At 45.6% G+C, this 24,428-nt stretch overlaps 2 protein-coding genes across 5 annotated transcripts in view; both read left to right on the top strand.

The window, feature by feature from the left end:
- rims1b (regulating synaptic membrane exocytosis 1b) overlaps nt 1–11,552 on the top strand; it is a 67,567-nt gene extending 56,015 nt beyond the window's left edge. The window contains exons 22-36 of one of the 3 annotated variants that reach the window (XM_030095067.1): nt 768–887; nt 2,384–2,473; nt 2,839–2,916; nt 3,415–3,483; nt 4,157–4,270; nt 4,537–4,640; nt 5,167–5,270; nt 5,537–5,697; nt 5,934–6,086; nt 7,965–8,179; nt 8,858–9,002; nt 9,161–9,273; nt 9,365–9,466; nt 10,419–10,558; nt 10,628–11,552. In XM_030095067.1, coding sequence (XP_029950927.1) covers nt 768–887; nt 2,384–2,473; nt 2,839–2,916; nt 3,415–3,483; nt 4,157–4,270; nt 4,537–4,640; nt 5,167–5,270; nt 5,537–5,697; nt 5,934–6,086; nt 7,965–8,179; nt 8,858–9,002; nt 9,161–9,273; nt 9,365–9,466; nt 10,419–10,558; nt 10,628–10,846 — 1,927 coding nt within the window. In that variant the 3' untranslated portion in view covers nt 10,847–11,552. The remainder of the gene's footprint in view (nt 1–767; nt 888–2,383; nt 2,474–2,838; nt 2,917–3,414; nt 3,484–4,156; nt 4,271–4,536; nt 4,641–5,166; nt 5,271–5,536; nt 5,698–5,933; nt 6,087–7,964; nt 8,180–8,857; nt 9,003–9,160; nt 9,274–9,364; nt 9,467–10,418; nt 10,559–10,627) is intronic. The other 2 variants (XM_030095070.1, XM_030095069.1) reach the window with 2 other exon arrangements.
- A 7,766-nt stretch (nt 11,553–19,318) lies between these two features.
- Nucleotides 19,319–24,428, top strand: part of kcnq5b (potassium voltage-gated channel, KQT-like subfamily, member 5b) — a 108,297-nt gene continuing 103,187 nt past the window's right edge. For both annotated transcript variants that reach the window (XM_030093124.1, XM_030093125.1), the window contains exon 1: nt 19,319–19,869. In XM_030093124.1, the coding sequence (XP_029948984.1) occupies nt 19,547–19,869 (323 nt within the window). In that variant the 5' untranslated portion in view covers nt 19,319–19,546. The remainder of the gene's footprint in view (nt 19,870–24,428) is intronic.

Genomic DNA, 24,428 nt, shown 5'->3' with positions numbered 1-24,428 from the left:
TTCTAATGAAACCTCAAACACATGCACATGGAGGAAATTACGCTGTGAACTTTAAAACTAGTGATCATGGGACATTTCTGTGGACAGATGATGAAATCAAATTTCCACTATTGTGACTCTCAACTAATCTGGGAGTCATGAAAATCTGGAGTCCGCCACTGTTTTTAAGAGCTATATACTATGACCGTGCACAGTGCCATGCACAGGTTGAAAGTACTAAGTTGTGCTTTTCCCCATTTCAGAGTTGAACCTTTTTCAAAAAGTTCCACCTTAGGAGCCATTCTCAAAAACGTTTTAGTAACTCAGTTGAAATACAAAATGATAATAAAACTTGAATTACAAATGATGAAATGTGTTCAAAAATAAAGTTTTTTCATTGGAAAAAAGCTTTAAGAGAGAAAACATAATCTAGATTTTTGTGGCTAAATTAGATGAAGTTAAAGATAAAGATTAAAAATATTTATAATTAAAACATATTAAATAAAAATGAAATTTAGCATAAAAAGCCAAAATATTGAGGAAAAAAAAAATCAAACTATTAAACTCATTCAGTCTACCAAAAAAAAAGGAATAATAGTTGAAACCAATAGAAATGAGAGAAAACAAGTTAGAGAATCTATTGAAATACGCTGTTACCCTTTTTCATCCTGCATGATTTCTTTTAGTTCTCTTTCATTTATGTTGCTGGTTTTCTTTCTTTATGCACGTGTCACTTTTTGTTTCTTTTACTTGCCTCCTCCCTCCTGCTGTGGGCGGGGCTTCTGTAGCTCCACCCTCCCCGCATGCTTAAAGGGCAAACCGCCCCCCAGGCAGGAAAGGGGTGGGACTTTACCTCGTAGCATCCTGACGCACCGTGTGCTCAGGTTCACTGATGAGGTCACGGTGAGGTAAGAACGAATCCCACCCTGCCCCCACCCCCACAAACCACCCCCCCAACCTCCAATCTCCAGTCCCACCCCCGCTTCCTTCTCCGTACCTGCGGGGCTGCAGTAGGCCATTAAAACTGCCGCTGGGCGTGCGAGGCGTACGTCATGTGATTGCCCGCCACCCAGAGGTGGAGCGTGGGTCTCAGTACAGAGGGGGCGGAGCATTCTCGATGGGCCCTTATGATAGTAATATCACCATTCAAACAATACCTCATCCTACCATCAAACCTCACTTTTCTTGAGCCAAGCAAACATGTATGCCTCAGAAAGCAGAATAAAGTCACAAACCAGTTCACAAACTTGTTCTGAAGAACAAATACACATATCCACGCACACACACACACACAACTGCAGCCTGTCAATCTCAGAACGTCCGCTGTCCATGGTGCTGAAAACTCAGATAAAAACTCACTGGCTAAATCTGTACCATCTTTGATACAGCTCAAATATAAAATGAACACAGCTGGTCTAAAATTACACAATCTATTCAGATAGATATAGACACAGCTATATCTTTTGAAATTCACGTATATTAGAAAAAAAATAGACTCGGCGGTCTTTTATAGTTGGCACATTCAAATAGGCAGGTGTTCAAGACCACAGTATTCTGATAAAGATAATATTTTTTGAAGGTTTCACTGACTCACCAGTGGCTCCGATGTTAGGTTTTGGGTAGTACCGCTAGCGGCTAGCATAGTGTTTAGCATACTGTTGAACTTCCCTGAAAGAGTTCAGATCAAGTGCAAAAGAAAAAACTTGTTAATGCCGCACAGCCAATCAGCGCTGGCTTACTGCTCAGATGCATTCATGGACAGTCGTAATGTAAGAATTAACAAATTGGAGCCTACAATCATATGCGTATACCTTCTCGCACACACTGCACATTTTATTATGATAATTTATTTACGAGTGAATGTGAGCACATCACAAGAAACGGAGCCCTACGACCTTGTGGGCCCTCGGGCGACTGCCCCCTTGCCCCGACTCTGGCTCCGCTACAGCCACCGCCAGAGCTGTGTGTGTGTGTGTGTGTGTGTGTGTGTGTGTGTGTGTGTGTGTGTGTGTGTGTGTGCAGTCACACCAGTCCATCCGAGTAGTTACTGAGTGTCCCTCAGTGTGAGCCTGGCAGACCATTGAAAGGGCAAAAGAACCCATCCAACAAGCAAATGCACACCAACACACGTAGTATTACTGGAATAATAGAAATTATGGAAATAAACCATTTGCTCGCAACTCCCCACCGCCGGCCCCACACCAGACACCCCCACCCCCACCCCCCCACCCCCCCACCCCACCCCACCCCACCCACACACACGCGAAGACCCCCACCCTCCCATCAGAGAACTCTCACTGACGATGAATGGAGACAAAGCTTCAGAGATATTTCATGTTCCTGCACAGTCTGATGGAGTCCTCTTCTCTCCTCCTCCCCTCTGCTGCCCCCGCTGGTGGTGCAGTGACCTGCAGCCTTCGTTGGACAGGGTGAGGAGTGCCAGCACCACATGTCTGAGGCCAGACTCCAGCTTTCCCTCTGCAGACAGAGACAGGTATCCTCTCAGATCCTCTCTCGGCGGTCGCTCAGCTCATTTATTCTGGAGGATGTTCCATGTTTTCGCCTCGCTTCATCTCACGTTGTCACTCATTTTCACTTAAAACTAGGGACCTGTTCACGTAGCATGTGAAGCTGTACTATGTTATGAACAATAAAGAAAGAGTTCACCTTCAGTAGATTCCAGATTCTCGATGGCAGTGGTGCCTCAAAGGGTCTCATGCAAATTTGTACTTGAGTGAATTGGAACAATTGGATTACATAGTCATCACTCACTAACAACATTTCTTGCTTTCACCCTCCACCACCTCCCCTGATCCGAACGGAATCCTCCTCCTCCTCCTCCTCCTCCCACCCCTCCAGGTGCTCCAACTTTTTACCCCGCAAGAATCCCCCGAACCCCCAGATCTTAGTCCATCACGTGGCCCTTGAAGAAGACAGGTACACCAGGCCCTGATTCCCACGCTTACGCCCTCCCACCCCTCACCCCCACCTGAGCTCTGCTTGTCCGCGCTTTCCCTCCTGTCCCCCCGCCCCCCCAGCTGAAAGTGAAAACACCGTCATTGTCCCCACCCTTGAGCCTTCCTTCAGTTCCCTGCTTGCTAATGTGAAAAGAGAGTTTATTTTGACAAAACATAAACAAAAACAGAATTTTCTAAATTCCCTCAGTTTTCTCAAAATTTCCTTCCAGTTCCTTCAGTTTCTTTTTTCAGAAATGTCTGTTTTCCAAATTTTTTTGGCTCATTCTTTTCACTTTTTTTTTTTTTTTTTTTTTTTTAATCAGACTTTTCTCAGTTGTCTGAAACCTTCCTCAGCGTTATCTCCATTTTCTGGGTTTGATCTGTTCTGTCATTGTTTCCTCATGTGTTCATTCTTTGCTTCCGTTTCCTTGTGGTGTTTGTTTTTGTCTCTTCTCTCTCGGCTGTTTGCCTGAATCAGGTCATGTAACAATTCATCCACTTCAAACTGTCAAGGAAGCAACAGCAGAAAAAGCCTGGAGGGCGACAGGTAAGATCATTAATTCATTCGCTCATTGTTTCATTCATTCTCATCCTGTCGTAACTTCCTCTCCAAACATCTGTGCAGTTATTGTTCAGCACTTTAATCTACAAGTTGTTGCGTGTGCAGAACTTTACTTTCAACCTATGAGTCATTTTCTCAGCACAGAAGGTGACTTTTATACAGTTTTTTTCTTAAAACTGCTCTGGTTTTAGCTCCATGGTTTTAAAGGTTTTGAATGTCGTATAAAGAGTTTTAATGGAAAGAATGTTATCTGTGCTTGCTGGTAAAGTCATTGGGCAAATTTAATTTAGTTGTGAAATGTTAGTCATGTGACATGGTTCATTTTCAACTCCAAAATAGCTTTTTTTTTTTTTTCAAAAATGTGTTTTGTTTTTATTGTGAGGGAAACTAAAAAAATAAGTGAAAATGATAAACTTGGGTTCATAGAGAGAAGCTGAGAGGTTTGATTTAAAAGTTCCCACTAAAACAAATTCTTCCAAACTGTGGCTAAAGCTAATGAGAGCAAGGATTTGAGTCACTTTATACTATATTACTCAGCTGGTGATGCTAGTAATTATACAAAAGCACTGCTACACACACACACAGACACACACACACACACACACACAGATCCAGAACTGTCTTCATTCACTGGCCTGATTCCTTTTTGTACCGGCAGCCGTATCCAGCCCACCTCTATCCTGAGGGGCAGTCGAGGGAGAGGGGGGCCTCTGAGGCCCTTCAGCCAGACTGTCCTGTCGGGGTCTTGTCCTAACTCTCCTCGACTGGACAGGTGCATGCTGCAGACTGTGCGCTAGTCGCCCCTAAAACCCGTGTGTTGATTTTCCTCTCTGATCCTCCAGGCGTGGCTTCACACACGTGTTTCCTGTTCGTACATAGCCTGTGTGTGTGTGTGTGTGTGTGTGCTTCGACTTGTGACCACACTTCCCCTCTGCCCTCCTGAAGCCGACTCGTCCCTCTGGCGTGATGTGACACTCCTCTGATTCGGTTCATGGTTAAAACGATGTGTGTTTGTGTGTTTGTGTTGTCGCCCCTCAGAGCACACCGGGGCAGCCCCTCCCCTCCGGCAGGGACGCCCTCATCAGGTCGCAGGGGCCGGCAGCTCCCGCAGCTCCCGGGGAGGAGCAGCAGCATCGAACAAGGTACCCTGGGTTCAGCATGTCTCCATCTCCTCATCCTCTGTGTAAAGCAGGTGTGGGAGCTGGGAGGATGTGATCAGACTCCACCTTGTGTCAGGACCATTACACTGCACCATCAGGGCAGAGCAGCCTCCACCTCTGTATCCAGCTCACACTGTCCTGGTGCTGGTTTGGATCCACGTGGACAACATGTAGACTCCACACAGAATTCCACTGTCAGTAAACCATCTGACAGACTTCATTCAGAAGAAAACCCTAAAACCTTTATTTTCCTGTACGGTGTGATGATCTTTCTGGATACTCTAAGTGCTTCGCTGCCAGCGTGGCGGCAGCAGTGAATTTATAACATGTATATGACCACATATGGACAGATTTACTGTGTCTTCCTGAGTAATCTGTATCATTGCTGACAACTGAGTTTCAGTGAATGAATGGGGACGTGGTGAATGCGAGCAAATGCAGTGAATCGTCACTCTGGTTTTCTTCATGTGCCTCTGCCTCATCCTGTTGGTTGGCTCTGTCCTTTCAGCTCTCGCGGTGGAGGAACGAGCCCGACAGGTGCAGATGAAAGTACATTCCTACCGGCCTTCAGCCTCCCACGACCCCAAGACCGACCTCAAGACCAAACGGGAGGTCAGAACATGCAGATCAGAGCGTAACGAGTGAATCAGTCACCGGACTGGCTGAACACAGTGCTGACAGCTCAGCTAATGCTTACGCTACAGGAATAAAGCTGTGTTCATGTTGTTAAAGCAGGAACTTTACTAAGTAATTAGCTAAAATTGCAGTCTGCAAGAGAAATACATACCAATTCACACTGATCAGGTGACTGCATGAAATGCTGCTAGTGCTCCGAGCTAGCCCTGCTGAAGTGTCAGTGTCTGTGCCTGTGTCTGCAGATGTACGCTGAACAGAGGCGGAGCAGCGACAACATGTCGGCCCGGTCCTCGGACAGCGACAGGAGCGACATCTCAGCCCTCTCCCGAGCCAGCAGTGCCTCCCGCCTCAGTAGCACCAGCTACATGTCCATCCAGTCCGAGCGACCTGGGGGACGACTCAGGTCGGTCCGCTCTGCCTGCAGCATCAGTTTTCCTCTTAAGAAAGTGAAATCATTTGCAGCATGTAGTGGATTTTTTTATTTTTAAATTACATAAATTTTTTGCATGCTTATCATTTTATGTCTTTTTTTTTTCCTTGCATGCTACTCGCTGCATGTTGCTGTACTTCTGCATGCTCCGTCTTCTCTGTCCACACACACACACACACACACACACAAACACCCACACACACACTCAGATCCAAGTCATTAGAGGAGGAGAAGAAGGACAGGAGGATCTCGTGGGGGGTGGAAGGAGAGGAGGAGAGGAGGAGGTCGGTGGGGAAGAGGCGTTTCTCCGAGGAGCTGAAGCGTCGCAGGCACACTGTAGCAGGAGACAGCAGGGATTCCAGGTAAACTCAGCTCAGGCTGGAGCTCAGCCTCCATCCCTCCAAGGTCAGCGTCTGTCTGACTGCATGTTTTATTCTAACTCTTTTCTCTAGAGTCAGAGGTCACTCAGGAACTGACCTGTCAAGTTGATTTGCAACTTTTGTGGGATAAAATCTGGATAAACTGATGGATCAATGCTGGCTTACGTCACTTACCTCATTCTGTGAATGACCACATTGGAGGCTCTACCGGCACTGGTTCATTGAGTTACTTCACTTCCTTCCTTCCTTCCTTCCTTCCTTGTGATGTGGCTGCATGAGCCACACATGAAAAAAAAAAATCAACACGTACAACACAAATGAGGTGCTCAAAAAGAATTTTTCACCAACAAGAATGACAGTTTGCAGACGACACTGTAATGCGTGGTGACTCAGAGATGAAGGGTATTAGAGAAAGAGAAGACGGCGGTAGGAGCATTGAAGTAGCTGTGGCAAAGCAAGGCCCACTTGGTGGAAACCGCTGGTTCGGGGAGCTCAAACCAAAGAACCACCATTCATTTAAAAAAGAAATGTTATTAGCATTAGTAATCCAGCAAGGCTGCTTCCTGCCTGGTTAGCTCTCCCTCAGAGTGGGATAGTAATGTGTGCAGACAGAGTGTGTGGCATCCTATGTTGAGTCAGAGAATGGAAACAGGTGAGGTGAGGTTACAGCGACACATGGAACCTTCTACATCCATCCTCAACCCTTCTCTCCTCCTGAACCTGCATGGTGGCTTTAATTCATAAATCCTCCAGTGTCTGTCCTCGAACTGTTGAACAAATGTTTCAGCCAAAAACAGCTGACCTGTGTGTGTGTGTGTGTGTGTGTGTGTGTGTGTGTGTGTGTGTGTGTGTGTGTGTGTGTGTGTGTGTGTGTGTGTGTGTGTGTGTTCGTTCGTTATGTCCACTGCATGTCTCAGATCCCTCCTTGCATGCATCCTGTGCTGTGACTGTCCGGACCCACCCCTCCCCCTCCGCCCTCCACCCCGGGACCCCCCTCCTCCTCCATCTTCCCCTCGTTCTGAGCGTCCTTCCCTGATTCCCCTGGAGGGGGCGGCAGAGAGGCCCGGGACCCACCTCCCGCTGCCCCCCGGGCGGTGGTCCGCGGACAGTGTGGCTGACGGGGGGAGCGTTGCCGGGCTGTCCTGCAGCACCCTGACCCCCTCTGAGGGTCTGGACCTGCGCAGTCTCCTCCGGACCCCCGGGGGGCAGCGTAGCTCCCTCAGCAACTTCTGTTTCAGGAGAATGAAGCTGAACTCGTGAAGCAATCAGCATTTATTCAGGAAATTGTGTTCAAAATCTAAAAAGCGCAAAACAAATAATTTTATTGTTTTGACATCTTTCTGCTAAAATAGACTTCACTCGTGTAGTTTTGAAGCCTTTCATCTTCATAAAATCCAGTTTTTAAAAGTTTGAATCAAATGTCACTTCATGCTTTTGCTTTTCTGACATTTTAAACACTTTATAACTCAATAAATGATTGAAGAAACTTGAAATATTCCTTTTTAATTATTTAAAGATTTCTATTTTACTTTTTCTGTATAACTTTCAGGATGTTTGGAGTTCAGAAAATATGACAAAATCAAAAGAGAGGGTAGCTTTTGAGATGGCTAAAGCTAACAGTCAGTCTGTGAGCAGCATTGAAAGAGAAACTAATGCTCATGCTAATTCGAAGAAGAAAAGGCTCAGCGAGAAACCTCGGTAACTGTGCCTGAGTTGTTTGAACCGTTGTCTCACCTGTGGAGCAGAATGTTTGAGAAGCTCCTGCTCTCACCTGGCCAGCCTGGATGTTTTCCCTCGGTCAGGCCCTCGGCAGGTATCGCTCCTTCCAGCTCCGCCCTCACTCTGCTCCCTCTGTTGCAGTCGGCAGATGCGATCGATGGGCCGCAGCATGCTGAAGAGCTCCAGCGTCAGCGGGGAGATCTACACGCAGGAGCGCACCGACGGCAGTCAGTCGGACACCGCGCTGGGCACGGTGGGCGGCGGCAGCAAGAAGAGGCGCTCCAGCCTCAGCGCCCGCGTGGTCGCCATCGTGGGGAACCGTCGCAGCCGCAGCACGTCGCAGATCAGTGGGCCTGGTGAGTGCCGGGAACCTTCAGGTCCTCTTTACGACTCTGACGAACAGTTAATATCGACCACTCCAGGGAATAAAGAACAGAAACGGAGTTCTTCTATCAAAACAAAATGAGGATAAAAGGAGAAAAACAGCTTTTAGTTGTGGAAGCAGAAATGTGATACAGTGAGTATCTATCCAATCAGAGCCATCCCTCACCCCAGGCCACACCCATAAAGTTTCTATCCCTGTGGATTTATTCGTAAGACAAATGTATTAAATTGTCATGTTGCATGTTAGGGTTTTATATTTGTACACATATGCACACACACACACACACACACACACACACACACACACACACATACATACACAGGTCCAGTGTTTGCACCACACACTTCCTGTTTACAGCTGATTAGCTGGTCTAACAGGACGTGGGTGAAACTTCAGACAGAGACGACCCTCTGAGGAGCTGCAGTTATCTCAGTCTGAATGGATTACTGAGCCTCAGATGCATTTTTCTGATGTGAGCAGGAAATATCAGAAATGAGGAACAGTGACTCACTACTGCCACCTGGTGCATTAAAGCAATATAAGTTAAATCGAACTTGCTGTACCTTTAAAGGAGGTAAATGTTGTGTGTGCAGAGATAACAAGAGTCCTGTTGAGTCTCACAGGTGTGTGTGTGTGTGTTTGTGTGCAGAGGGGAAGAGTAAGAAGGAGAAAGGAGCACCGATCCAGAGGAGTACTGAGACTGGCATGGCCGTGGAACTGACCCGCAACATGAGCCGGCAGCCCAGCAGGGAGTCCAACAACGGCAGCATGAACAGCTACAACTCCGAAGGAAAGTCAGTAAACACACCACACTCCTGTGTGTTCTCCATCACCTTCATCATCATCATCAGTGGAGGAAACTGCTGATATTTTAAAACTAATGTCATGAAAATGTCTTGTTTTTTTTGTTTTTTTAATTTCCTAATCATTTTGTGTGTTCATGTGTTGTCAGTTTGATCTTCTCTGGGGTGAATCTGGACGCTAGCAGTCAGTTCAGTGACTTCCTGGATGGACTGGGACCAGCTCAGTTAGTGGGAAGACAAACACTGGCGACGCCCGCGATCGGTATTGAACATTGACTATTATCATGTACATCCTCATCTCGTCTTCCTTTTTCATTTTAACCTGTCATCTTCTGTCGGCTCTCTGTCACTAGGTGACATCCAGATTGGTATGATGGAGAAGAAAGGTCAGCTGGAGGTGGAGGTCATCAGAGCACGAGGACTCGTACAGAAGCCCGGATCTAAATCTCTCCCTGGTAAGGCCTTGACGGCATGTTCAAGTACAATGGAAACTCAGGAAATCAGGACTTCCTTTTACGTCCCCAGAAACCTTGACATGAAAACAAGTCATTTTGAATTTTATGCAGGACTGACTGTGGCCTGCTGAAGTCCAAAGTACGACCAACTCAGTACTGCCCCCCAATGCACAACACTGGCATTACCTCCTACACAATTCCTCTTTAAAGTTGCGCTATACTATAAAACATCTGTTAAAAGGCTGGTTGACGTGGCTAATTTAGCAATTAGCCACTGCTGAGACTGGGACGCACACGTCTGTGTCATTTAACTGTAAACATCAGTGTCTGACTTCTGTGCTACTCATGATTGGTCCTTTAACAAACACCACGTTCATCACAACAGTGCTCACAGCTGTGCTTGGTACCAGAGCTCTTTTGGTCTCGAGTTGTTGATCAACTTTGTGGTTGTTTCAGCTGATTTGAGACCAGATTTGGCAGAGTCAAGTGCACAGAGTGGTTATGCTGGGAAAGCTAGCAGAGGACTATGTCTAAAGTGATTTCAACTCCTACCTCTGTGAGAATTTCTACCATGAAGTCTGAGTGGACCATGTTCAATACCTGGTAACAGTTGTGTCCAGAAGCTCGTTGGTGCCTGTTGTGGCAGGAACTCAAGGACATCCTGGTGGACACCAGCAGTCTGGGGATACTTCCGGATCTCCTGAAGCTAGCCGGGAGACATGCCTCCCTTACTGGAAGCAGAGCTTGAGGCTGTGGTGTTCTGGTCCATTTCCGAGGAGCCAAGGAAGCCAAAAGAGTCCCTGATACTAACAATCTGATAATTTACTCACTATAGAACCTTTAAGTCACAAATGTCACTTAATTACTGACATCCACTCATTTCCTATGAAGATAAAACCAGCAGTGCGATGCTGTTTCCATGCTTATGTTATTGTTGTGTCTCTGTCTTCAGCTCCGTATGTCAAAGTCTACCTGCTGAATAATGGAGCGTACGTAGCCAAAAAGAAAACCAAGATTGCACGTAAAACTCTGGACCCGCTGTACCAGCAAGCTCTGCTGTTCGAGGAGAGTCCGCAGGGGAAAGTCCTACAGGTGAGCCTTCCTCTTCCATATTAACACTTGTGGCAAATGAGCTTAGTGACGGAGTGGCTCTCTCTTCAGGTGATCGTGTGGGGAGACTACGGCCGGATGGACCACAAGAGCTTCATGGGAGTCGCGCAGATCCTGCTGGAGAAGCTGGACTTATCCAGCACAGTCATCGGCTGGTACAAGCTCTTCCCCCCCTCGTCCTTAGTGGACCCGACGCTTGCCTCTCTCACACGCCGAGCCTCTCAGTCCTCCCTGGACAGCTCGTCCGGACCCCCCGGGGTCCGATCCTAGTGGACCAACACGTCCAACGCCGCCAGGCGGGGGGAAAAAAAAAAGAAACAGAAACAAAACTGCTTTGCAGAAAGAAAGAAAAGTGAAAGCGGCAGAAACAACAACAATCAGAAACAGTCGCAACAACAACAACAAAAAAAAGCTTTGTTGAGATCTGACAATCACTTCTGCCGCGGTTCATTCTGTCTGCCGTAGGCAGCGTCACGTTTCAGTGTTTCATGTCCATTCGAAGAAAAATCTTATCGTTTTTCTGTGTGCGCTGAAGAAGAAGAAGAAGAAGAAGAAGAAGCAGCGGCAGCAGCTCTCCACCACAGAGCTGAGAATCAAAAGTGGAAGCAGGGTGGTTTTTAAGTGAATCAACAATAGCAAAGAAATGTATGTAAGCATCGGAATGTATGGACAGAGGTAATCACCCTCCACGCCTGCAGGGGGCACCCGCCGACCTCTCTGCAGGGGGGCCTCCTCCTCCTCTTCAGATCCCCCGACAGACTGCCGGCACGCCTGCTCCGCCGCGCCCCTCCCCCCCCCCCCCCCCCCCCCCCCCTCCGGTGTTGGTCTTCAGTCTGGAAGCACAGGGCCTTCTTCTGGTGCCTCGGAGCCGCATCGCTGGTCCCCCACCCCCCACCCGGCCCCCCATCTCTCTTTTCAATATGTTTACCACGGCTGCTGTGAAGCCACTTACGTTTCAGTGTGTTTGGTTTGTTTTTTTTGTTTTTTCCGTTCCCTTTGTTTGTTACTACTGGCACAAAAAAGAAGACGTTTCTACAGTGCGTGAAATGCTCATGATAATGTCGTCAGTCTGGTGTGTGCATGGAGAGATTTAAAAAAAAAAATAACACAAGAGATACAAAAAAAAATGGATATGAAAACTACTAAATGTCTGCAAGTGTTATGCAGTGGGCAGGGTGGGGCGAGCGGGCGGGGGTGGGGGGGGCTGGTGATGATGACACACTTTAGATTTTTACACTTGACCGTGAGGTTAGCGTTGTTATTCCTCGTTCCACCGCTGGAGAACGTCCAGTCGTCTTTGTATAGATGTGTATTAGGCCTCTCAGGAGGGTTGATCAATAAATAAATAAAGTTTATGTCACTTTGAAATATCACAAGGGTACAACGTCACTGTAAAGAATGAAAAACGAACATCCGAATAAGTAAAAAGTGCATCTTCGTTCACATCTCTGGAGGTGGGGGTGGAGGGGGGAGTGCCTTCCCTCCTCCGGCACGTTTTTACCCAAAACCTTAGTTTATTTTAATTTTATTTTTTAATTATTATTGTTATTAAAAAAACACACACACACACACAAGCACAAGAGCTTGATTTTTTTACGACAAAAAGATTAACTTTTTGAGAAAAAAAAAACATGGTTTTAGAAAAAAAAAAGAGGAAAAAAAACAAGCAACAATCGCGTCGCCGAGTCCGTTCCATCTCTTTGTGTCCGTCCTCAGAGACAGACCGAAGGCCGAGTGTGTGAGGACGGACGACGCCTCTGCAAACGAACAAAGCAAAGCTGAAATATCTCCGCAGGCTGTTTAAAACCCACTACTTTTTTAAAGTTTGTAATCTGTAACTGCAGTCTTTCAGGTACTAGCACAACACTGGACATCACTGATTTACTTTTTTGAGATTCGTCAATAACTGAGTAAATTCTGAGTGGGGACTGAAATCCTAAGTGACGTAAACTTCATCTTTTCTGAAGTTTGTCTTTAAGAAAGTTTTAAAGGTGAACTTTTCTGTTGGTTTTTCAGTCTTCTGTTTTATTTCTGCTTTCTGAAAGCAGAAACTGGTAGCTAACCTAGCATGCCATGAACACAAAGCAATCTCCAACGTCTGTTTTTACAGCTACAAATACGATTTAAACTTAACTCTGAAGTTACGTTCGGTTTGAAATTCATGTATTAGATCTGGGAAGGAAATTGCCACCATCAGCCATCAAGATATTTCAGCTTTGCTTCTTTTTTTGGATCCGAGGTGTGGTCCATCTCTTAACACATGAAGCAGAAACCTAAAGAAGAGTCGCTCACAGTTTCCCCTCGTGCATCTCTGTGAATGTGAAAGTAGCCAATCAGACTGATCTGTCAGGACGCCAACGCTCATCCATCCGTTAGGCCCGCAGGCTCCTCCCACTGGGGGAAAGAGGCGGGGCCAGCATGTCTCTGGAACCTGTTCCAAGCTGCATGCACATTTTCTTTTTTGTAAAACAGACTACAGAAAAAAAGAAACCTGAACTAGATAAACGTGTTAGTTCCACATACTGTAGGGCCGCTTGTATGTTGCATGCAGTTGTACAGTTTGCTCGTACTTGAATATTAAAGAGATAAAACCAAGAAATCGAAGCCATTCCCCATCACACGAAAGACATTTTAAACTGCAATCTTCTCCACGTCCCTCAGTCCGGTGCTGAATGTCTCTCAATCCGAACCCCAAGATTACGTTGATGTCTCTCCTGGACCCTCTGGAAGATGTACTGTACTGCGCAGTGGTACTGAGCAGACCTCACAGCCTCTCTTACTGTTATTCCACATCATAGTATACCTCCAAGGGGGCTGAGGCCATGTAAGAATAATAAATATGTACAAATCAGATTCACTTATATGGAAATATGAATTATGTTTTAACATAATGATTTCAGATACACAGTTATATTAGAAGCAGATGCACAGAGAGTCACACTGTAAATACTCAGCAGTCATTCGCTGGCTTTTCATCGGTTCGAGTGATAACTGCTAAAATAACAACAACAACAAAAAAAGAAAGAACGGGGCCAAGTTTTACAGCGATAGTGCTGTTCATCACTAGGGACCACAACGCAGGGTGGGATGCCACAAGGTGATGTACTGGGGTCACTCACAGTCATCGTCTGACCCCGGCTGCGTTCAGTCCCACCTCAGAAGAGCTTTTCTTTTCTTTTCCATCGTCCGGTGAAGCTGGTTTTTCCTTATTTTTCTTACTTTACTTTGTTTCTTTGTCAGTATTACCAGGAAAAAAAAATGCTGATTGTTTACAACTTCTGTGTCCCACTGAAGCAACGAGAAGAATTAGAAAAGAGTAAAGCATTCACTGCAACATTTCTTGTTTGTATAACAGATGTGGCTCAAATGATGTGTATGTTTTATATATAAAAAAGTTCATTTTTATTATTTACAAATAAAAAAAAAGAATGTGTGGAAAAAAGCTTTACGTCTCCTTCATGTCTTTTTCCATCCTTGCATTCAGACGACTGAAATTGAACCAAGGTCTTCCTTCTGTGAGGCAAAAATATAAACTACTGCACCATTACTGAGAACACTTCCATCTGTCTACATCAACAGGAACAATCCCAGTGAGCAAATCCTGAAAGACAAAATATTCAAAGTCATGATTAACAGAGAAATACAGTAACAAAAACCAACAAGAATGGGAAATTCAGCAAATAAGACAGGGGGTGCGCAGGAAATAGATTTCACTTGCAGTATGTATATTTACACCTAGTCCATCCATTAGGAGCACTTTAGGATTCAGTCTCTTACTTCTTCAACATTTATGCTCAGAGAGTTGGAAATTGAACTGAAAACTTCCCAAGGGAGGGTCAAACATTCGACCAATCAAAAAAACAATATCTCAGCGATTTTGAATATATAGACTGTTCATTTGCTGATGATGTTGTTTTTTATTTTTCAAACAATTTCTCTGGTATTGTTCCTGGTCTGGAGGACTGCAGGTGGGAGCTGGACAGGGTGTGTGAGCGGGTGCAGGTGGAGAGTCTGGTTTCAGTCGGAGGATCGGTGGCAGGTCAGCGGCTTGCTGATGGATGGAGGACCGGCCCAGCTGTGGATCCTCCAGGGCATGGATACCTGCATTTGGGTGTTTTATAGCAGAGGTGGGTAAGGACTGAGATACTTATGATGCAGTTGAATGTGTGAGCTTGGGGTTCAGTTTGGGCGGCATGTGATGGGCTTAAGTTGCAGCACGTTGAAAAGATGACTTGGTTTTCTGATTTTATTTGAAGATTCAAAGAGCCTAAGTAGGTTGTGGAGGAAAAGGAAAAATGTTGGTTTCTAAACCTTGAAAAATGAGTTGGAATATTCTTGAATCAATTAAAATCAAGAGTGAAGTAGGTGCTCTCAGATGATTTCTCAAGGTGTTAAACACAGAATTTGCAGGGTTCTTCCTTTGTGACCACAGTTTAAATGGGCATTGAACCAGAAACTCAAAAAAGAGCACAACAAAGTAAAATACCTGGAAGAGCTCCTTTAAGTTACGCTCTCAGATCTGACCCGCCCCGGTCAGAACGGCCCTGGGTCTGGCTCTTGTTTTTGCCATCTTGAGAGAAGAAATGTTTCTGTACTTGTGGATAATGTTTCCATTTTATCAGTTCATGCTGTTCCTCAAATTAAACATCCAGGTCAAGGGAGCAAGAATCAGAGCGCAAGAAAACATCAGGCAGTTTAGATTCACTAATGAACCTAACAGACGTTTGTTTGGATTGCAGGAAGAAGCTGGAGTTCCACAGCTGTCTTTCAGAGACCAAACAGTCCAGTCTCATCCTGAGAGGGTCAGACCCATTAAATTTACACTCGTTGGTGTGGCACAGACTATACATTTTGAAAAAGTCTGTTTTTCCAAATCCGAGCAACCAATACAAAAATGTATTCCAATCCCAATATGAAGCCAATTTTAATGATGCCATTTAAAGTTAAATTCCCCAAAAGCATCAATAACCGTTTTTTTTTCCCATCCTTTTGAATACATGTTTTTATAAACTCACCCTGACAGCATGGTTTTGAGGCTGACACTGATTTTATTTTGGCGGGTCAGATTGCAGCCTCCTGTGGGCCAGTTTTGGTCCACAAACCTTATGTTGGACACCCCTGGTTTGAACCTTCCATCTGTGTTCAGTGAGGTAATGATCTACCTGATAGAAATATGTCTTGTGCTGATAAACCTTCACCTGAGCAAAGCTGCTCCACATTTCCTCTTGGCGGTTCTGTCCCTTAAGTTCTGCCCATTTCTGGTTTTTCGGTTTCATCTTAATAAATATCTTGTTTGGGTTACTTTCTAGAGATGTCTCTTATGTTTTCACAAACTTTGAGTGGAGCGGTGGAATTCAGGACCGGAGAATCGATGCTGTTGGGAAGCATTCGTGAAAAAAGGCATCTTTTGGGATTTTGTGGTTAATTTGGTGGAGTATCTTCATCTGACAGTCTTCAGGATTTCTGTGATGAAATTTCAAATTCAAGCCAGTTCTGGTCATTTTCTTAGTGGCACTGCTGGAGGTTTAGATGGCTGGAAGTCATCCTCATGTTCCTTCCACACGGTTTTTACTTGATATTTGTTTTCTGTCCGATCACACGTTCTTCAGACGTGCTTCTTATGTAAGTTTCCTCCTCTTTAAACTGACTCTTCCTTCCACGCCGTGTTCCCGCGTTCACTCATATGCGATTGTTTCTCTTCATATTTCATCCTCATGTGACTTCCTATGATATTACTGTGTCCAAAGTGGCACTATAAACAGAAGTGAAGTGAAGTGCCTCTTTAATGGAAAACGGCTTGCAGAAATCTTTGTAATCTGATAAAGTCGGGGTCATTTCTGGAGAGCCCGAGCTCGATGATGTAGTGTTTGTTGATAGAAGCACATGACAGCCGTGCAGCTCTGCAACGTAACACCATAACTCTGTGGTTCGGGAGCTGCGGCGCTGCTTCCATCCAGAGAGGAAGTGGAGCCGCGGCGGCCTCATGTGTGACCTCACATATGATACAGTGCAGCAGAGGGCTTGGGAGATTTATGTTCCACTTCCTCTCGTTAAATAAGCAGAGGGCCCCCAGAAACAACATCTGCAGGCAATCTCCACCAATGCCAGCCGGGCCCTGGAGGAGGTCACGACCTGCGAATACAGAGCGTGGATTCATACCATCGTGGAAACGACGGTACGAGTCGGAGAGCGGGACGAACCGCCACGCTGCTCCCAGGAAAAAAACCTCAAACTCGGTATATGTAATGAGGTCAAAGGTCAGAGAGAGAAGAGAAAGAGAAACCATGACTGGAAGGTTTCATCACTCAGATTAAATATAATCCACTGAGAATCCTCCCCAAAGAGACTTCAGGGGACAAAAAAAGACATTCTGCTTCCTTACTGAACAGGCTCTGAGAAGACTTCAGAACCAGGACGTTTTGATTCTTCTCTGGATTCTATCATCTGAAAACATCAAAATAAAGACAATTCAAAAGTCATGTGATGCTCCCACCTCAGAACAAGGAGTTAACTTCAGTTAACCACAGTTAATGAGCAAAGACAAAGCATCTATCTGTCTACAGCCACACAGAGAAGCTGTAACATGTTTATCTTTTATTTCAATTAAATGATCAGTTGATCGATTCTACTTTTGCATCCAATATTTCTACGGTTTTTAATAAATCAGCTGTGATTTTATGCTCTTCTTTAACTAGCAAAATTCATTTGGAGTCCAGTAATTCAAGGTGAACCTTCCCAAACCAGAACAACATTGATTTAAAACTCCTCCATGGTCGAGTAGATGGATTGCATTTTGAGTCAGTGTGTTGGGGAAGCGTCCTCTAATCCACACACAGCTTCTTTTCTGCACGTTTTCTTTTTAATGGGACATCTGTTAGAACCAAGTCAGAGCAGGAAGGCTTTGAAACACGTGGGGCTGAGCTGCTGTCTGCTGCTGCACCAGTAGATGGAGTAGTTTCGTAGGAAGACAAGAACCTTCATCAGGTTCAAGCAGCTGCTGCAGATTCCCATTATCCTGTTTGGACACACGCACGCGCGCACACACATTTCCCCTCTTAAGTCACAATCGACAGGTGTTATGCAGAGTTTGGTGTAATAAACAAACATGACCCTCTATAAAAAAAAAACGAAGTGGTGCAGCTTTTGGCAGAAGTCTTGAAGCTCCTGAGAGTCAACAGTGTAAGAATTATATTCCCTGTGATTAATCCAAATGATAAAATAACTTCAATTACGCATCTAGAAAAACGTTCACTGTCAGCAAATATAGTTTTACATCAAGGGTAGGGTCCTGATTAATGTTTTTATCACAATTGAACACAAATGAGTCTGAGATGGCTTAAAATGCATTCTGCACCTCAAAAAGGGGTCAATGCTTTGCAAAACGGAACAAACTGAACTTCTACTCAAATAAAAAAGCTTATTCTGTACTTTATACTTTAACTTATTCTTCATATTCTGTTTTTGTTTGATGTTTTGCTCATCTATTTAAGTGTATAAAATTTCTCCTTTGTAGGACAAACACAGCAAAAGTGAATACTTTCCAGAGTCTTGATCTACTTTTCAACCATATGTTTCATTTTATTGTCGGAAAATCTCACAATTTGTTTTTGAGATTTAGTCTGTGGCTGTTTATCATAAAACATTTTTCACTTCAGGGGAACTTCATTGTCACATAACAACAAATAGGACTCGATTGCTGCGATGTGAGTATTTGTAATCAGTTACTTCCACCCTTGTGTAACGGTCATAATAGATATCCGGTTGGAGGAGGAGGAGGTGGGAGTAGATGGAGGGAAGGAGGGCAGAAAGTCGTCATAACACTGGCGGGCGAGACGAAGAAGAGGAAGTCCTCACAGGAAGCACAACTTTCTACTTTCACAGCAGCTGCGGTGACTCAGAGGAAACATCAGCAACTTCCAGATCCTCCACAGCCCGCCTTCACTGTGAACACAGCACCAGAACCAGACCAGGGTCCCATCAGGACCAGATCTGGGAGCTGGAGCATCCTCCCTCAGGACGCAGTGGGGTGGTGGAGGAGATGAAGGAGGAAACTCCTCTGTCACGTGCTTTAAGTGACAGCAGGACAACAGATGACCGAAAAAAAAAAGTCTACAGCTGCTGAAGTAGGAATAAAAGCGTGAGAGTCCGTCATAAACATGAGGGGTCGCCTGCAGGAGGGCCAGTGCTCTGAATTAAAAGTCATTTCGGTTCCACCATAATATTTTCTGCAGATGTTGACCGAGCCGTCCTCTGCGGCTCCTTTTCCAGCCCACCAAGTGGAAAATTCATCAGAGTCCGTGTCACCTGATAGGCTTTTCACAACATAACGCGGTGTCATTTGGAACTTTCTCTCTCTCCCTCTCTCTCTCTCCGGTTTTTTTTTTTTCTTTTTTTAAGGGAAATTAAATTACAACACGAGCGTCGGTTGCTCATTTGCATCTCTGCTGGCTGGCTGGGCGCACGCGGCGTCGCCTCCATCAAACCAAAACTCTTTGGTGAGCAATAAAATAAATATATCAATAAAAGGGAGAAAAAAGAGAAATATTCAAACCCCGATGAACGTCAAATCTCCGGGAGAGACGGACGACACTGATGCGCATCTGCCGGGGACGCGCAGCGCTGCTGAAGCAACAGGCGGCGAGGCGCAGCGGGAAGCGGGGCTGCGCTCACATTTAGCGCTCGAACATCTTTTTTCCAACTCCCACCGCGTCTGGAAGTTGAGTGGCAGCGGAGCGCGCAGGGCACGGGCTTTTTACGCGCGTCGGTGAATGAGACGCGGCTGGTGTAGGCAGAGGGCGGTCAAAGTGCGCCCCGCGCGCGCCGCTGCGCTCACTCCCTCCCGCACTCTGCGAGTCTCACGCTGCGTCCCGCACGTGTGATCTGTCGCTCAGGTCCAGGTTCCGGGTCCAGGACTCCCCGCTGCATGCTCCACGAGCCCTCCGCGCACTTGATGCCCGCTTTGGTGATGCCATGCCCCGGAACCACAGCGGAGACGACGGCGGCACCGGGCTCTGGATGAGGAGTTCGCCGGGGCACCGAGCCGAGGGCTACGGCTTGAAGGATGTGGACACCGGGCGGAAGATGATGAACAGCGCGGGGGACGGGCTGCTGTCCGCGGCCGGCTCCGACAACCTGCGGGGGAAGCAGGGCGCCCGGCTCAGCCTGCTGGGGAAGCCGCTCATCTACAGCGCGCAGAGCGGCCGGAGGAACGTGCGCTACCGGCGGCTGCAGAACTACCTGTACAACGTGCTGGAGAGACCCCGAGCCTGGGCCTTCATTTACCATGCCTTCGTGTGAGTAGCGCGCTCCGGTTTACATGGCAGAAGCGGGGAGATGGGGATGCACACCTGTTGCTGATGATGAGCCACCAAATTACACACGCACGCACGCACGCACGCACGCACGCACGCACACACATACACACTTCAGTGAAGGTTTGTCTCATTGTGAAGGTCTAGGATGTCACAGAAAACATTTATTTCCATTCAGGAGCCTCTCAGGGCGCTTAAAGTGAGCTTTCACTGCACCTTTGAACTCAGAGCTCAACGCTTCGGTCTGTTCGGCTCCTGAAGGTCAAAGGTTAAAGATCAGACCCTTCCTGACCTTCAAACCTGCTGAAGTTCATCTCCTGCTCACAGCTTCTTGTTGTGTGATCATGTCTGAGAGGAAGGAAGTCGAGACACATGGTGTGTTTGTGTGTGTGTGTGTGTGTGTGTGTGTGTGGTGAGATGAGGGGAAGGGTTTAAGCAATTGGCAGTCTACACACTTCCTTTCTAATGTTAAAGTTGAAGTCGCTGACTGTCGTTAGATGTGAGGTTTTTGAAGTATGGAGGATGAGCGCCCCCCCCCTCTACCCCCCCCCTTCCCCCCCAGGACGCTCTCTGAACACGCCACATGTGTTTTCTCACACTATGAATACCGGCCTTCCTTCCTGTCTCACAATATGAGATATTATTGCTCACTGCTGTTTGTATCGATACGGGCAACTAAAATCAGAAATATTCAGTCTCTATTTATATGTGACCTTTCAAGGCAATTGAATGGAACCTAAAGTACTTCATCAGTAATTGGCATAATGAAAATATTTGCAAAAATACACTCCTACATGACTACATGTGATTGTACATCTTTTTGTTTTCGCTTTTAAAATTCCAGTTCATTCTGTTGTTCATTTCTGTGTTGTTGTTAAACAATTTAGTTTTATCTGCCACTTATTTGAAATATTGACAAAGTCATATATATATGAAAACAACCCAAAAACAAACAGAAAAGTCACCCCGTAACCACCTCTGACCCCCAGCTGTTTCCTGTGTAAACCACCTGCTTCACACTGTGGCTACGGTTTGAACATTTCTAAATGAAGTCACATTAACAGCAGCGTCTGACTTGAGGCGCCGCTGATCAGCGAGACTGATGAACCTGAGGTTGAATCAATCAATTAATCATGTCACTCATTGAAATCTTTACCATATTTCACCTTGCTTGCTGTTCAGTGGTAATTGACTCACTTCCCCATCTGGTGAAACAAAGCGTTACTGCAGGGCTGATTTTCAGAATTCTTTCCTGATAATCTGTAGTCTGATCTTTTGTGTCAGTCTGAGTAGAGTTGATTGTTTGGCGTAAACCTGGTGACCTGCCCTGCTCCTCATCTCTTCCATTTATGTCTAAATCTTGCCATTAATATACGGGAAACCCGAGAATGTGTTCTCACTTTTTGTTTTCAGTACTATGATTTATCTTTCAGTAGAGACACACAGAAACAGAAACAAGGCCTCCACGGCACTGAGTTGGTGAAGTAACCCAGCTTGATAGCGTGGTTACCACCAGGACAGTAGGTTTATTCAAGGGGAGTTTTTTCTTTTTCCTTTTTTTTGTTGCATCATTGAGTGTTCTCGCGAACCCCCGTGTCTCTTTTATGGAGCCGCTCATGCTGGAGCAGTGACGGGTTGAAATTGGATGGCACAGCCAGCGTAAGCAAGCTACAAAGACGTATCTGTGTTCCATCTCAGATCAGCACTTAAAGCTGTTTGATCCCAGAAGTCACTAAAGTGTCATTTGACAGAGACATGGATGGTTTAACAATCTCCGTGCAACTTTTCAAGCTATATTTAGCTGTTGTGAATGCAGCACAATTCAGTCCAACAAGTCCCTCTATTCAGGCTCATAAAACGTAAATGAAAGGCTAAAGTCAACTCAGTTACCTCTGAGAAGGAAGTGTTTCTGGCCTTCCCTTTAGGTTTTCAATGTTTCTCTCTTAACTAGCTGTGCATCCATTTCCTCATCAAACTGTATGAAGTATTTAACACGTATCAGTTGTGGTCCAGGTGGTCTTTTTGTGGTTTACAGCTGCTTTCTTTGTGGCATGTGAATGAATGTGTGTGTGTGTGTGTGTGTGTGTGCTTGCGGAAGTCCATCTACCTGTACTTCAAACTTGAAGCTATATAATCCAAGAAACAACAATAAATTGGACATGAAAGTTAGTTTCTGTTCATAAACCTCAGATTGATAAGTTTGAGTGGCAAAGGAAATATGCTTAAATTGATCACCTTGTTCAGGTATCTTGAATTATTAGTTGATATCAGGTCAGAGGAGTAGTTAACCATGTCGACTGGCGCAGTAACGTGTTCTTTCATACACTCGTCGGTGTTCGACTCATTCATGAGACTGCACATTGTCTTTTTGCTTTTATGAACAAGGTCAAGGTGCAGCTAAGGGCAGGGGCGAATTGTGTGTGAAAGTTGGAGGGAAACATCTGCTTTTTTGCAGATGATGTTGTGCTTTTGAATCCATTGTGGCTGAAAGTGATGCAGTTGTGACGAATGGGTTTTTGTTCCCTTCCTGTTGGAGCTGCAGCAGGCAGGGTGTCGTCCAGCTGGTACAAGGCTGCAGGTCAGCTCAGGACCTGCTGCAGAGATTTAATCTATCAGCTGATCAGTTCAGGGTAAGACCAGTGCAGCTGGGCCTTGGACAGTGACGTATCGTCTTTACCTTCCATTACCACGGTGACATTGTGTGGACTAAATTCGAAAGAAGACTGGTCGATCAATTGATCTTTGGTTGAACTGGGTTCAGAAAATCCTCTGAAAAGCAAAGAGCTTGGTCGTTTAGAGTTGCGGAGCTGGAACGTTTGAGGAGGAACGTTCGAGTCAAATCAGAGCTCAGACGGGGGTCTGCAGTTATTCTAAGAGGCTATAAAAGACTCTTAGGGAAACTAAAAAAAAAAAAAACAAAACAGAATCTGTTCTGCAATTTAAAGAGAACTGTTGATTTCCTTCGGTCAACTCAACTGTTTGGCAGAAATGTCGACTCCAAAAACTCTAATTTGCATGTCTTATGAAAGTGTTGACTCACGCACGCCCACAGAGATCGCCGGCCTCTTTTCTCCGCGCCAACATTAAGACGGATTTTCTTTGATTTCTGCGGCAGTAAGTGAAGCCGTGGAGGTGGTCGTTTCGGGGGGTTGGGGGGGGGGGGGGGGGCACTTGAGCCCGACCTCGGCTTTTTGCTGTCTCTGCTGCGGCGTGATGAATGCAGCCGCGATGGTCAGTGGCCTTGAAGGTTGCGCCGCCCTGCTGATGTGACGGTTGTTTCAGCCGAGCGACTTCTTCATCGCAATTTGTGTCTGTTTGATGATCCAGCTGATCCGCAGGAGAAAGTCAATCTCTGTTTCTCTGGCAGCAGTGGGATAAAAGTATCTCGTTCTTTGTGTTCTCGATATTTTTTAGAAGTCAATTTACACAACAGACATAAAACAAGCTAAGATGAAAAGAAGCTTCACCTCCTTCGTGAGTCAAGGTGGGACCAGAGTGTCCTCAGGAAAGAGTGTTACGTGTCCTCTGTGCTCCATTAGCTGAAATATTGACTCCAACAGTCCCTGAATACTGCTCTCACACCCGATGCTGCAATATTCTGGAGGGAAATGATGAATTTGCATAATCTCGGTTGAGAACGAGCAGTTTTTCTCTCCTGCTGCGCTGCTTTGTCATGTAAATCACAAAGATCAGCACAGTTTTTAAATAAATTCCCACCAACTGTAGCTCTAAAAGTTGTCGCTGTTGACTGTGATGTGCAAATAGCATCATTATCGTAGCCATGAGTGTTTGGTGGACAATTAGTAAGACTATGTGGATCAGACAACCAGCTTTACAAATTGCATATGAAGGATAAATCAGTCTTTTCCCCAATTTGACCCCAAATTGACCTTTATGTGTCCACGTTTTGGGTCAGCGTTGAAGTGGAAGAGGCTTCAGGGTGAATACAAAGTTACAAAGTGTGTTTTTTCCTTCCTGGGGGTCACTGGGAGAGACGAGAGATCTTTTTGTACCACACCAAAGAAGTTCTAAGCAGTCTATCATGCCTCAGATTTTCTATGGTATTTTAGAGGTTCGTTTGTATGTTGGTGAGAGTGGGCGTGGCCTCCAGCGTTCGCCTGCACTGTGATATTTAGTTGAGTCAGACATAAAAAGTTCATAGCCTCGGTTTGAGTCTAATGAGGGCTTCCAAGGAAGAATAAAGGTCGTAGTCCAGTGGAGTAAATTGATAGCTTTCGATTAACTTTTTCTTTTTTCTGACATTCAACAACAAAACCAGCTTTAATTTGATAAAACAGTGTCATCATACACAAAGCTGCACTCAATCATGTAACTCCACTGCTTATTTGACGCAGATTTTCTCTGGTTGACATCTGTCTCCCCCAACTGCTTTAAATAAGTCAATGTCGGACAGGTCAGGAGGAGATGGTCTCAGCTGACACCGGGTCCAAGGCGCCGTACATCCCACCCCCTGCTGGTCACCACTAACTGACTAACTCACAGCCTATTTATCCAGCTAGGATCAGCCTTGGCAAGGCGCT

Source organism: Salarias fasciatus, chromosome 6, assembly GCF_902148845.1.
Source record: "Salarias fasciatus chromosome 6, fSalaFa1.1, whole genome shotgun sequence".
Lineage (NCBI taxonomy): Eukaryota > Metazoa > Chordata > Actinopteri > Blenniiformes > Blenniidae > Salarias > Salarias fasciatus.
The sequence above is the reverse complement of the archived record's forward strand: the minus strand, read 5'-3'. Positions and strand labels throughout refer to the sequence as shown.